We start from the raw sequence: 15,483 nt of genomic DNA, 5'->3' as shown, positions 1-15,483 counted from the left end.
TCCCTCAGCGGTGGCGGCGAGAGGAGGCGGCCGGCGTCCCCTGAGGAGAAGGAGGAGGAGGAAGGAGCCGCCCCTGGGGATGTGGATGCAAGGCAGCCTCCGCTGGCCGCGGCCCAATCCAGAGACACCGTCGCCGCTGCAGTCGCCGCCTCATGGAGCACCCAGCGGCCGCCCCAGACCCGCTGCGCCTGAGGCTGACACTGCCGCTACCCCGTAGGAGCCGCCTTGGTGAGGCCATAGCTGGCTCCCTGTGAGGGAGGTGGAGAGTCCGCGCAGGTCCGAGCTCCTCCTTTGGAGCTCCACTGGGGTGGGCTGGGGGAGGCCGGCTTAAGGGTGGGAGGAGGCGGCCGAGGGATGGGGCAGGCGCCGCCCCGCCACAGACAGCAAAGGCCTGGTGGGAGGGAAGGAAAGAGAGGAGAAGGGGAGGCCGAAAGGCTTCGGCTCCCCTTGGTGGAAATGGCGAAGCTCGTCGGAGAAGGGGCGGAAAAGGGGAAAGGGTGCAGCCGCAGCCCAGCCACACATATAAAGGAACCGTCGGGACGAAGCTAGAGAGAGGCCGAACAGTTCCGAATATGCTATACTCAAGAAATGAACACTATGGTATAGTGTGTTGCTATTACGTCCAGCAGATGGCGCTGGTTTTCAAAAAAGCATGTTTTTACAAAAAATCATGTTTTACCTGTCACAGGTGTATATAATATAATATACGTATATAAAAACATGTGCGTAGTTGAATGCAACGTTGTGTCAAAATTTCAAAGCAATCAGTGAAGAACTTTCAGAGATTTGAGATTTTGAACAAACAAACATTACATTTTTATTTATATAGATGTTTAACTAGAATAGGACATAAAGATTCAGTGTTATTGGAGGATCTTAGAAATAGTATATGAAATGCTAGTATGTGGTTATGTATTAAATCTTGGTATATTTTATGATGAAGGATGTTTAAACAATTATAGTCAAATGTAAATGGAGGTAGGATGATGGAAATATGTATAAATATTTGAGTTAAAATATTGAGTTAATATGAATTATGTTTGATGACTGTGGAAGAGATGCATGAAAGCCTTTTGTAACCAACTGATACACTTTCTACAGTATGCAAAAAAAGAAGATTTTATGTGTTGTGTTTGTTTTGAAAATAAAAAATAAAAAAAATTCTTTATAAAAAACGATTGTGACATGTCAATAAATATTCAGCATTCTGCAATTTCTCCCATTCGCAGTTGCCATCTCCTACAATATAGCCCCAAGTCTCCAAATTCTTCTTACATCATGACATCCCCATTCTCAATCTGTTCAAAGTTTTCCATATGTGAGACGGTATTCAGCCATAGGTTAAAGTTGGTCCAATTTTCACTGTAGCTCACATTACACCATAATTCTACTCAATGGGTTTCTGGATTTGATGGAATTGATTCTGTTGGAGGTATCTCCGTTGGGAGACAGAAAATAGCACAGCGGAATGTACAACTAGAGAGAAAAAACGTTGCTAGTAGAAAAAACACACAAATAGAGTTTCAGACTCTGCTAGTAAAAAACAAGTAGGTTTACTACTACTAATTGCTTCTCAAGCAGTGATAGTAGATATATGTCCAAACACAATTCAAAAAACCAAACAATTGCTTACAGTCGCAGTTTACGTTCCAGTCATCAAGCGAGCAAGTAGTTATCAAGCATAGAACAAGCAGAGAGAGAGAGTGAGCTCTCCTGACTCCCTCTTATTGTAGAGTTAATTACAGCTGATAAGTACATTCACCCATTTAAAGCAACAATGACCATTTGTTATTGTATATAGACATATGTTGCCTACCCAACACTAGCAGTATACTCCCAACAGATTCTGTCATCTGAAAAAAACATTTTTGTCCTAGGTGTGGGATGGGGCTCAGGTCCACACATAGGATGCTGGGGATCTCTTTGCTGTTTTTGTTTTTTCTATTTCTGCCACAACTCTTCCCATGTCTGGGGGTGCAACACCCAAAAACTGATAAAGTTAATCAGTAGATGTTGGTGTTAAAACATCCTGTTATAATATATATTGTTTTGTTGAGAGCAGTGTTAACATGCTGAAAGAAGTTCTGCCAGACTAGTGTTGAATATCCTGCTGCAGAAAAAACATAGAGCAAGGGCTGAAGTACCAGGATTTCAAGTTGTGCTCCCCATGTAGTGCTAGTCAATTTCATAATTATATTATCCCTAGAAGATACTTTCTGCTTTGTACCTTGGCAGTGAACCTTGAAAATAAACATGCAATCTAGTTTGACTCCAAACATTTAGGGTTATCACAGAGAAGTATTGGTTGCTCTCTCTCCAGTAATTTTCAACTTCCTCCTAGCATATATGAAGTTAAAAAAATATTGTTTCATAGCATGCTCCCTTTTCCATTTGATCATTTTAAATGTATGCATTACATTAGGCAAGGTTGCACATTCTCCTTATGTTTGTTTAACTTTAATGAATACAGTTCATGTATTATAAGAATGGCAGGTTGCAATAGAGGACATTAGGAATCAAAATTGAATGCTAACGAACTAACAATTTCAAATATGCAGACAAACAACTCTGTAAACTGAAGGTAAAGACTTACAAGAATTCATTAGAAAAGGAAAAAGGAGAAGTGAAATGGAAAAGTAGATAAACAAAAGGCAATAACAAAGATACGTGTAAAGATCTGTGAGGCTTACAAACTGAGAAAACAACTTAAATTTCTGAAAATATATTTATTGCTATTACGAGTAATGTAGCAGAAAACTGTCATTTGGTGCTGCCTATCAAAGCCACTGCCAGATTAATTTATGTCTAGTATAATTAGGATGGAGTTATTTTTGAGTCTCTTTCTCATATTTCCCGGTATGCCTGGACTACGGAACCTTTTCTGTAATGGTTTTGGTGATCCCAAGATTAGACACCTTGTTAGACACAACAAGATCATGGAACCACCATGTTATTTCAAAGAGAACAAATATAATGATTAAATTATCAGTTTTTTTTCCAGTGAAACAGATGGCTGTGAAAACAGCAAGAGAAATTTACATTAGACAATCAATAATTTGGTCAATTAAAAAACTATATAGGGTTTATGTGCTTCTGAGGAGACCTGCTAACTATCTTTTGTCTCTTCTACATCCCAAATAGGACAGTGTTTTCAAAAATAAGATGCAATGTATTTCCTTTGGCAGACCTACATGTCAGATTACTTGCTCTTATGGATTAGAGAAAATGCTGTCCATGTTTAAATAATTTCATTCTTACCATAAATTCTGTGTTGACTCATTGTGATCATTTATATCAGGGGTGTCAAACTGGCTGCCCGTGGGCCGAATGCATCACACACAGGCCATGCCCACCCCAGCTCCACAAAGGCAAAAAATGTCACGATGCACCACGTGATGTGATCGGGTTTGACACCCGTCATTTATATAGATCCTTTCCAGAATGAAACTAACCCTTTAGCTCTTATAATTATGTACTCTGTGCTACTGTAATCAAGTTCTTCTATCTTTCCTTTCCATTGATCACCCACATTTCTTCATTATTGGGTTTTTTTACAGCTGATAGTCAATCCTGACTGTTTAAAGACTACTGCAATCAACTATGGAGAATAAATGAACAATTCAGTTTCCCAAATAGAAATATTATGAGCATATTCTTTTGTCAAAAGTAGGAGTACAATTTCTCTATATATATACCCCACACATGTAGCTAAAGAAAGCAGTGGTGAGAAACAGTGGATTTAAAAAAAAAATTATGATCAAGGATTAAGGCAGTGTCAAGAATGATGTGTTGCCTAAATCTTTAATCCATTTCAATAGTTTTTCAATTCATCATTGCTACTAACAATCTACAAATTTCAAGTGTTCCCAAACAGAAAATCTGTATATGATTGCACAGCAATGAGAAAATATATTTCCGTTTAGTCTTTGTTTTCCAAGAACCACACACAATATGCAATTTGATATACATACAAAGTAATCTGTTACATATGGATAAGGACCATGGTTTATCAGGCCTCTGCAGCTTCTGCTCTTTAAACTCATCAGGGTGCCTAGCACATGAATTGATATAGAATTTCAGGTTGCATTTCATAAAAGTATTTGGGAATTTAGAAACAAATATATTTTAGTTACACATTTAACTATATTTTGGACTTTGAACATGGAAATTAACACATAACTCGATTATTAAATTACTTATGCCTTGGTCTCAGACTTGAAACAGCCTTCCTAGATTTTCACTGTTAAGAATGCAATAGTGTAGAGCAGCGATGGCGAACCTTTTTTGCCTCGCGTGCCACAAGTGGGGGGAGCGCGGGGGTGGTCGTGTGTGGGCGTGCCGCACCCATAATGCAACGCATCCCCAGTGTGCATGCACGCACAACGCGCCCATTTTTGCATGATTTTTTCCCCTCCCCAGGCTCCAGGCTTTATAGGAGCCTGGGGAAGGCGAAAAGAGCCTCCCCCGGCCCCCGGAGCCTTCAGGGAACGTCCGGAGGCTTCCCTGAAGCCTTCAGAACACTTAAAACCACCCTCCGAGCAACCCGGAAGTGACTTCCGGGTTGCTCGGATGGTCGTTTTAAGCGCTCTGAAGGCTTCAGGGAAGCCTCGGGAAGGTCCCTGAACAGGCACGAGCCGTGCGTCTCCATCGCCCGGGCCCGGATCACCTCCGCCGCGCGGCGCCTCAGGCTCGGCATCCTTGCGCCGCTCCGCCCAGCCTCTGCGCGCTCGCCAGGCCTTCACATTGCTGCCGCCGCCGCCGCTAGGACGGGCTCGGCCGAAGGGAAGTCCGTCAGGCCTCGGCCGCACTGCCCTCGCCTCCTCCTCCTCCTCCTCCTCTAGCCGCGCCATCGCAAGGATTAAGGTGAAAGGGGGGGCGGGGAAAGCGAAGGGGGCTTTGTTGTCCTCCTTCGCCTTCTCGACTGCCGACTGGGGGAAGAGGTTGAAAGGCGGGTCCTGTGAATGGCGGCAGCAGCGGCGGCAATAGTCGCAACTCAGCTGCCTGCCGCCTTTCCCCTCCTTTGTCTCCCAGCCGGGGCGGCCCGCCGCCGAGTTGCGACTATTGCTGCCGCTGCTGCCGCCGTTCACAGAACCCGCCTCTCACCCTCTTCCTCCAGTCGGCAGGCTCCAATTCGTTCGCTGCCTGCCGGGCCCCGGCGCCGTGTTCGAGCCGGAGGGGGAAAGGAGGAGAAGGAGGAGGACAACAAAGCCCGCTTCGCTTTCCCCGTCCCCCCCTTTCGCCTTAATCCTTGCGATGGCACGGCTAGAGGAGGAGGAGGCGAGGGCGGCGCGGCCGAGGCCTGACGGACTTCCCTTTGGACGAGCCCGTCCTAGCGGCGGTGGCGGCAGCGGTGATGTGAAGGCCTGGCGAGCGCGCAGAGGCTGGGCAGAGCGGCGCAAGGACGCTGAGCCTGAGGCGCCACGCGGCGGAGGCGATCCGGGCCTGGGCAATGGAGACGCACGTCTCGTGCCTGTTCAGGGACCATCCCGAGGCTTCCCTGAAGCCTTCAGAGCGCTTAAAAGTCACTTCCGGGTTGCTCGGAGGGTGGTTTTAAGTGTTCCGAAGGCTTCAGGGAAGCCTCCGGACGTTCCCTGAAGCCTCCGGGGTGGCGGGGGGGAGGCTCTTTTCGCCCTCCCCAGGCTCCTATAAAGCCTCTGGAGCCTGGGGAAGGCGAAAAATAGCTTTTAAAAAGGTGAATTTAGCTGGCCAGCGCACGCATGCGCGCTGGCCAGCTGATAAGGCAGCGCCTCGTGTGCCCTGATAAATGGCTCCGCGTGCTACTTGTGGCACGCGTGCCATAGGTTCGCCATCACGGGTGTAGAGTAATAGAAGGAACAATGAATTTCATCTGAACAATACTGTTTCCAGTAAAGATGACAAAATTTCACCTTGGTTCCTTGTTCTACAGTATTTAGATATAAAGTGTTGGTACCTACCTGATACGCTTCTTCTTCTTTTTTTTTCCTTATTTTTTTATTGTTTTAATTAGACAAATAACACACACCCAAAACACTCTTCAATACAACTGCCGGCTAGCTTGTCAATTGGTTACATTTGAGTTCCATGCATTACTACAATCATTCTTTATACTTCATTCACATTAAATTGTGCATTTTAAATCAAAAACGATACCCACATTCTCCATTAGCTACATTTGTTTTGAGAGTACTTTTCTCAAGACACATTCGTATTTATATTAATAATAATATAAATAATGATACGCTTCTTCTAATAAGGTGGAGATAACATCCATGCATGGGTTGACACCGAATGGACTGAGTCTGATTACTAATTAATTAAAGTACTATATAACCCGCCCTTGTGAGTGGCACCACCCAGTTTCTGGCGAAGAAAAGGAAGACAGACTCAATGCCCGCACACTACCCCTCTGCGCTCCCCCCACTTATGGCACGTGAGCCAAAAAAGGTTCGCCATCGCTGACTTAGAAGGAGTAAACTGGCTTGTTGAGGACAATAAAGAACTTAAATATTGTGTATCCTGAGGAATAATTTTGGGACTGAATAAACTGTTCCAATATTGACTTTTTGGTTTACAGATAACTGAGACTTTGGGACTTTGGTAGATTATTGAGTAACCTTTGGATTCACCAAAATAAGGCAAAATGCTTCATCAGGGAAAAATAAGTGTATTTCAAAAAGAAATATTATTGATGTTTCAAAGTATTCATGAAACTATAACAAGGAGCCACAGGGAGATAAAGGATTGGATGCATGATATAGTTGTGAGACCAGAAAACTCTCAGCAAATGACAATGAAAAATGAACAAGAAACCCAGTAAATAGAGGAGAAAATAGAAAGAACAGAGGAAAGGATAGAGCAGATAAAATAACAAATGAAACAATAAGACAAGGAGAAGAAAGACATAATAAAATGTATGACACTGATCAGGTAGATTATATATTAAGAGATCAAAGAATAGACTGGATAAATAGAAAAGCATTCCTGAAGTGAGGATAGAATCACTGGTAGACTTATTGAAGGTTTGGCAGCGAGAAATAGATGTAGAGACATATGAAATACTTAGATCAAATATGAATGATGCATGGAGATACAAAATCCCAAGGGAGGAGTATGAGAAACATGCAAAAAAATCAACAAGAACTGAAATACTAAAACGGGCAAGAGATGATAGATAGAAATAGAATACTTCCCAATATAACATTTGTTCTATTAAGAATTAGAATAACGGATAATGGAGACCTGGCTGGGCCACGAGGGAGGTCTCCCCCTCGTGGAAATGTGCCCGCCAGGCTACCGTGCATTTCATCAGCCGCGGGCCCAGTGTAGGGGTGGCGGGGTAGCGGTTATTGTAAGGGAAGGCCTTGAGCCAAGAGAGTCCACTGTGCCACAGATAACCGGTTGTGAGTCCCTATGTGTGAAATGGGGCCCAGGGAGACAATTGGGCTTGCTGATTGTATACCTAGCTCCTCGCTATGCATCAGTGACCCTGCCCGAGCTCCTCGAGGTGGTCGCCGAGATGGCGGTGGAGACCCCCAGGCTGCTAGTCATGGGGGACTTTAACCTGCCATCGGTAGGGGAAACATCCGAGGCGGCTCGGGAGTTCATGGCTTCCATGACAGCCATGGATCTGACCCAGGTAATTCAGGGCCCCACACACGAGGGAGGTCACACACTGGACCTTATTTTTGTCTCTGGCCAGTGGAGGAGTGATCTGGGAATAGGGGATTTAGTTATCACGCCCATCATGGTCAGATCACTCACTTCTCCGGCTCGACTTTCCAACCGCTACCCCCCATCGCGGGGAGGCAGAACCGGAATGTCCTAGATGGTTCCGCCCCAGGCGCTTGATGGAACCTGATAGGTTCCAGACGGAGCTTGGGCCATTCCCTGTAGTCCTGACCCGCACCCGGATGGAGGACCTAGTGGCCGCATGGAATAGTGCGGCCGCTGGGGCCTTGGACCGGGTTGTGCCTTTGCGGCCTCTCCTGCGGCATCGAACCACCCAGGCCCCTTGGTTTACCGAGGAGCTGGGGGTGATGAAGCGCCGCAAGAGACCCCTAGAGAGCAGATGGAGATCGTCACGCTCCGAGTCTGACCGAGCACAGGTGAGAGCCTATTTACGGAATTACCTTGTGGCATTAAGAGTGGCCAAACGACAATATTGTGCCACTCTTATTGCGTCCGCAGATAACCGCCCTGCCGCCCTGTTTAGGGTTACCCGCTCCCTCCTTTCACAGAGGCCGCGGGAAGCCCCCTTGCAGGGTAGAGCAGAGGAATTTGGGGAATATCTGCAGGACAAAATCGCTCAGATTCGCAGCGAGTGGGTCTCCGTTAGTGGTCTAGAAGAGATGTCGGAGGTGGGTCTTGAGGTGCCATCCTGGGAGGAGTTTGACTCTGTTGCTTCCGACGATATGGACAAGTTACGTGGATGACTGCGAGCCACCACATGTTTACTGGACCCGTGTCCCTCCTGGCTTGTACTGGCATCCTGGGAGGTCACACGAGGCTGGCTCCAGGAACTAGTGAACGCTTCACTGAGAGAGGGGTTCTTGCCGGCCGTCTTGAAAGAGGCGGTGGTGAGGCCCCTACTCAAGAAGCCTTCTCTGGACCCAGCTGAGTTAGCAAATTACCGTCCCATCTCCAACCTTCCCTTTTTGGCGAAGGTTGTAGAGAGTGTGGTGGCGCAACAGTTCCCACGGCACTTGGAGGAAATTGATTATCTGGACCCGCGCCAGTCCGGCTTCCGGTCCGATCACAGCACGGAGACGGCTTTGGTCGCGCTGGTGGATGATCTCTGGAGGGCCAGAGATGGGGGTTGTTCCTCCATCTTGGTCCTATTAGATCTCTCGGCGGCTTTTGATACCATCGACCATGGTATCCTACTGCGTCGCCTGGAGGGATTGGGGGTGAGGGGCACCGTTCTGCGGTGGTTCTCCTCCTACCTCTCTGGTCGGGCGCAATGTGTGTTGACAGGAGGGCAGAGGTCGAGCCTGAGGCCGCTCACCTGCTGGGTGCCGCAGGGGTCGGTCCTCTCGCCTCTCCTGTTCAACACATACATGAAGCCGCTGGGCGAGGTCATTCGTGGGTTCGAGGTAGATTACCACCTGTACGCTGATGACACTCAGCTGTACATCTCTACCCCGGACTACCCCAGCGATGCCGTTGAAGTGATGTCCCGATGTCTGGAAGCCGTAAGGATCTGGATGGGAAATAACAGACTCAAGCTCAACCCGTCTAAGACGGAGTGGCTGTGGCTACCGGCACCCCGGTTCAACCAGTTGTGCCCATCACTGGCCATTGGGGGCGAACAGCTGGCCCCCGTGGATCGGGCACGCAATTTGGGCGTCCTCCTGGATGCCCGGCTGTCAATGGATGACCATGTGACAGCCGTGGCAAGGGGGGCGTTTCACCAGGTTCGCCTGGTGCGCCAATTGCATCCCCTATTGGACCGGAACGCCCTCTGCACAGTCACCCATGCGCTTGTGACGTCCCGACTGGACCACTGTAATGCTCTCTACATGGGGCTCCCCTTGAGATGCACCTGAAGGCTGCAGCTGGTTCAGAATGCGGCCGCACGGACAATTGTGGGAGCTACTAGATACTCCCACGTAACACCTCTGCTGCGCGGGCTGCACTGGCTACCTGTGGCTTTCCAGGTGCGTTTCAAGGTGTTGGTTATCATCTTTAAAGCGCTCCATGGCACAGGACCTAGTTATTTGTGGGATCATATCCTGCCCCACACATCCCTTCGGCCGATTCGCTCTCACAGGGAGGGACTCCTCCGGGTGCCGTCCAGTAGGCAATGCCAGCGGGCGACGCCCAGGAGTAGGGCCTTCTCTGTGATGGGCCCGACCCTCTGGAATGACCTCCCCCCGGATATCAGAACTACCACCGACCTCCTCTCCTTCCGTAAGAAGCTTAAAACCCACCTGTTCGATTTAGCTGGCCTGGCCTAATACCAATTTTAGTCCCTCAAGTCTGTATTTTAAATTTTTAGGGGTATGTGTTTTAGTGATTTTAACTTTTATTATTCTGTACAGTTGAATTTAGGTTTAATTCGCTTTTAAGGGAATATATTTAAGGGTATTTATCTTTTGTACCTGTTTTTAATGAGATGCCTGTACACCGCCCCGAGTCCCTTCGGGGAGAGGGGGCGGTCTATAAATTTTGAAAAATAAATAAAATAAATAAAAAGAATAGAAGTAAAAACTAAAAAGGGGGAAATATTATTATGCATATTCCTATACGATATTTTAAAATTATTACATAGATGTAAAGATTAGAAGTTGAAAGATGATTTTACTATGTATACTTAAATAATATTACTATTGTTATTAGTATTGTGTATTAAAATATTAAATAACTTTTTAAAATTGTATTTTCTGTGTAATTCACATCCCTTGCTCTCTGGATCTGGATGCCACAAAGCAAAGCCCACATTTTGTAATAAACCCCTGCACCCCGTTTTGGCTGGCAGAGTGCTGCAGGAGGCTGACTGCTGTCATGCCCATCTTGGCCATGACCCCAACCCTCCAAGGTCAAACACAAACCTGATGCGGCCTTCAATGAAATTGAGTTTGACACCCCTGGTGAAGATTATACTGTTTAAAGCTATACTAAGCATTTTATAGTACATACAATTAATGTTTATTTGTAAAGCAACATATGCTGTTTTTACTGGCTGATAAACATACCAGAAATAAATTGAATATGAACAGGTGATATTTTGAGTCATCCTATCAATGTTTTTCCTGATAAATTTCCAAAATATATGGGACTTTTTCCATTTATTGTTTTATTGATTTATTTAGGCAATTTGTCTCCCCTCTCGTATCCAACAACTCTGAACTCTTACAGCCTAAACTTTAAAACATTAAAATCAATAATGATAGAACACATATTCTTTTAATATACAAATGGTATTTTTGTTTAGTTTTGCACATTAACAGATGTAGCTTTGATTTCTCTGTCTAAAAATATGTATATCATTTGTATAGCACGTATATATTTTATTGCCAATGTTTGTGTTACACTAATTACTGTCATATCACATCCATAATATGTTTTAGAAGAGCATGCCTAATTATCCCTATTATCAGTCCTGAAAAAGGATAGCAAAATATAAAAACTAAAATGACATTAAACATCTATTTTTCACTTGTATTGAATTCTCCTTTTGTATAGATTTTGAATCAGTTTCAGTTAAGACATAGACAATTTGTAACAAGATTGGAAAAACTATTAAGACTATAAATCCTTGTTAAGCAAGTATTTAAAGCACGTGTATGAAATAGAACTTTTGCTGAGAATGGTCTCTATGCTTTGCCAATTCAGAGTCATGGTGAATTTAAAAGCATTTAGTATATTATTTTCTGATTCAGTTCTATAAGGATTACCAACATTTTGTAGAGTTTGACAGAACTAACCTTTGTCTAGCGTTCTTAAGTCTTAACTGCTAGGTTGGAACAGTAATAAATTTCAATGCTTAACTAGTATTATACAGTAAAACAACAGGAAGAATTGCTGGTATCACCGATTTATTTTTATGTTAATTCATTCCCATGTCATATCTTGCTTAAACAACTTGGCACATACAATTTTGCTAATCTGCTTTTTATTAAGACCTTACAGCAGAAAATAATATCTGTAAATACAATTCTAAAGAAACAAAAGCAATGTTCAAGGTGATGCAAGTTAACGACTTGGACAAGCATTAAGCACTATATTTAGAGACAGGTTCTCTATACCTTGAGCAAAGAACAAGGTCCTAGATAATAGAAAAAGGTATTTCCAGACTTGCAAATCAAGTCCCCTAACTATCTTTTGCACAGTGATCAAAGTGCTCTGAGGTCCATTGTTTCATAGTATGTGACATAGATAAGATTCTGTATTATGAAAACATACCAAAAACCAAAACACAGGTGCTCAAGAGATTACTCACTGCTTGAAATGATAAACTGACAGGGAGTTAATGGGAGACAGTTCTTGGGAAAGAGAATACAGTTATTAATGTCTTTTAAGGCTTAACTAGTTATACCTGCTTCCCAAGTTATAGTTTAACACAGTTTCTCTGTGCAGTGTCTTCAATAGTGTTGCTTATATAACTGCATATAATCTACAAAGCCTACATTTTGTTCTATTTTTTATTTACTGTAAAGGATAATAAAGGATTAATCTAAAATGGTATTATAAGAAATAAAAATATGTTGTTAAAATGAATTAAGTTGCCACCATGCTATTAGCTTTATAAGAAAGAGGTGCTTATTCGTTGTATAGTCTGATTCAGGAAGCTTCACTCATAAATCTAGGAATCCAGTCTTAATCACCTACCAAGATGTTTCTAATACATTAACAAAACTTGAGGGCAGAAAACATACCATAGTGATCCAGCTTACACAATTTGAAAGAACAATCCAATTACTGCAGGCAGAGTGGGCACATGAAAAGAACTTTAGAATTTGTGAACTATTTTTAAAATGTATTCTTATGACAGCAATTATGCATGCACTTGATTATGAATAATTCCAATTCAAATCTATAATTACAAAATTATCTGATAGAATGGTACTGCAGCATCTTCTGTTACCCACATTCTTTCCCCTGCAGACTAAAAGAAAGTTGAGGATGAAGCATTCAGTGACTGGGCACATTCATTTTTACCCAGTTGTAGTTTTAAGGCCAGGTGGTCTCTCAATAAAATAGGGCCACATATGCATAGGTGAGCAGGCACCTCTCTCCTTTGCAGCTTTTAACTTTATTAACTGTCCATGGATAAAGGCAAATAATTTACTCTGAAACCACTGCAAACTTTTATTGCTATGGTATTCACAACCAATATTTATTTTTAAAGTTCAAAATTATCTCTCAATTTGAGTTTACATTTTAATTCTTATTCTTTTTTCATTTCTATGTATCCTTTCAATCCTTGGTACTGATTCTTGGTACTGATTCTAGAGACAGCCTGAATTAATTCCTGCATTTTCTTGGCAAGATTTTCAAAAGGGGTTGCCCCTTGTCTTATTTTTATGGCCAAAAGTGACTAGCCCAAAGCTACCTACATAGCAACATGCTTAAGACAGGGTCAATATACTTTTACAAACTTTAGCAACACAGTACAAGTCAGTATTGAAAAGATCATTGTCCAATTATCAACAGATAGAAAGCGAAAGCCTACATACCACTTTAAGGATTCAAGTCTTTTTTACCCATGGTAAATCCCAATACTTTCAAATAAGATGGGGTAATAAAAACTTTTTTTGAGCTGAACAAAACAACTGTATATTTGCTACAGCAATATATTAGGTTTAGGTTTAGGTTTATTTGGATTTATATGCCGCCCTTCTCCAAAGGACTCAGGGCGGCGTACAACATTAAAAACACATATCACAAAAGTTAAAATATATTTGCATTGAAATGATGCATCTGAGTGAAAAGTAAGAGGGAAAGGGAGAAATCAATAAAAAATCCTCATTATAAACCACGTTTTACTTAACTGACCCAAGCATATTAATTCTCATAATTCTAAAAGAATAAATCAAGTATACCAGCTGAGCTAAGATGTTCTAGGCTATTTTCTGATTCAGCGTGTTATACCACTAGTTTTAATTCGGTATGGAACGGCCCAAGTAACCATAGTTAGCATGTTTCAGTATAACTAATATCTGCTGGTGTAACTCTAGTTAAGAGGAAGAAAGGATGCAAACCAGCAGTTTCCCCAGCTTTTACTAGCAAGTGTCAGATTTCCAGTCTGGGCAAGGCCACACCCTCTATCCCGAAATTCTCACCCCAAAGCTGTTCTTGGTAGTCTTTCCTGAGATAAAAGCACTCTGTACATGGGCAGAACGCTCTCATCTCTTCCTGACTTCGGAATCCTAAGCTCTGGCGTACGGCTCTGAGTCTCTTAGGTACCTGATGGAGCATATCCGCGGGGAGCTGTGACGCCCTGAACAACTCTGCCACTTTACTGCCCCCGAGAGCGGGGGGGCCCAATCCCGATCCCGCCTCGGGAGTAGGTTGGCCGCCTCCGCCGCAAAGCGAAAAGAGCTCCGAGAAATACTGCTGCTCGTTCCTTGCCAAAAAGAATCCCGAGGTTCCTGTGGCTGCCGGTCCTGTGAAAGCTGTTCCCCCCGCCTCCATTGCAGGGAAAAGGCGTCAATCGCTCTTCTCAGGCGAGGACAAAACTCCTCCAGAGGAGGAAGAAAGATCCTCCGTCGCTGCGGCGCGGAAGGTGCAGCCCCTCTGCGCGGCAGCGACGGCTGTTCTCCAGCTGAGCTGTCGCCGCTCGCCTTTTCCCGGTGCGGAAGAGCTCTATCTCTGCAGTGCTGCCCCTTGGGCGGGAGGAGGGCGGGAAAGAGCGGAGGAGCTTCCGCGCGCCTTCGCCCTTCTTGCGGTCGAGAGCGAAGGCAGTTTTCCCGCCAGAAGGGAAGGAAGGAAGGAAGGAAAAAAGCCTCTCGGGACGCGCGATTGAGCAGCGTCTTTCGGCTCTGCGACCGCACCTCACACCGACTGGAGTAGCATGGGCAGTTGGCCGCTTTCCGGGGGGGGGGGGGGAGCCGAGGGACTGTGGAGCTGGGAGGCTGCGTGAACTTTACAGGGCGAAGTATCTTCAAGCCTTTGAAAACAGACCTCTGCTGCAAGGTTGATGTTTCGGACTTGCTGCGTCAGAGCGTTGTCAGAAGAATAATTTGGGGTTCCAACTCGAGCCAGGGTTGCGCAAGAATAAATAAAAATAAGATTCGGACAGCTGTGAGGAAAGAAGAACTATTTATTCTTAAAAGCAAATAGAAATAAAGCTGCAGAGGAAATGGGGTATAGCCACAGACCTTTTATAGAGCATCTTGTCCTGGTGTGGAAGTGTCTATGTGCTGATTCTAGGGTGACACTTGAATGGTGTGTGCGTTTGTAGGTATGTCTATGATGTTTATTCTTGTGAACATGCAATTCCGCCGGGAGATCTAATTTAATTAACTATTTGTGTTTGCAGACCCCTTCCTTTGATATGTGGATTAGGTCTGGGTAATTTATTGGGGTTAAGGAAGTTGGAGTAAAATATTTTCCCTGTTTGTTTTACTTGATTAGTTTCAGCTTGACTATCAATTATGTAGTGGAGATGTTGATTCTCAGACCATTGTGGATTCTGTTAACCTTTTAAGGGAAAATGGAAATAGTATAAATATATATACTTTGATATAAAACTTCTCATGGCATATATAGCACGCTTCTGTAGCCATCCTAGATTAAACTATTTGGGGATTTTGCCAACACATTTTCTGCCCTGAAAGCACCCTCCATATCAAAAGTGGGGATTCATTGCCTGTGGCTGATTTTCAACCATGGAATTATTTTCTACTGAAGATTTTCCAAAGCTAAAATAGTACAATTTACTAAGGTAAGCCCCTCCTGTTATTGCAGGTGCACCTTAAATTAAACTTTACTTTAATATTGCCAGTATTTTTTATTCTTGAATATGACATATTTTAAGTCATTTCAGGAGAAAAATTA

At 44.0% G+C, this 15,483-nt stretch overlaps 1 protein-coding gene across 7 annotated transcripts in view; it reads right to left on the bottom strand.

Annotated features, from left to right (window-relative positions):
- Positions 1-14,540, bottom strand: part of REPS2 (RALBP1 associated Eps domain containing 2) — a 93,367-nt gene extending 78,827 nt beyond the window's left edge. For 2 of the 7 annotated variants that reach the window (XR_014175024.1, XR_014175025.1), the window contains exon 1: positions 13,891-14,530. Coding sequence is in view for 4 of the 7 variants with exons in the window: in XM_081948768.1 (XP_081804894.1) it covers positions 13,891-14,118 (228 nt within the window). In the remaining 3 variants the exon portion in view is untranslated. Of the gene's footprint in view, positions 1-13,890 lie in introns of all 7 variants that reach the window. The other 5 variants (XR_014175023.1, XM_081948768.1, XM_081948770.1 and 2 more) reach the window with 5 other exon arrangements.
- Positions 14,541-15,483: the final 943 nt, after the last annotated feature.

Source organism: Natrix helvetica, assembly GCF_964273705.1.
Source record: "Natrix helvetica genome assembly, chromosome: 3".
Classification (NCBI taxonomy): Eukaryota; Metazoa; Chordata; class Lepidosauria; order Squamata; family Natricidae; genus Natrix; species Natrix helvetica.
Note: the sequence above shows the minus strand (reverse complement) of the source record. Positions and strands in the feature narration are given on the sequence as shown.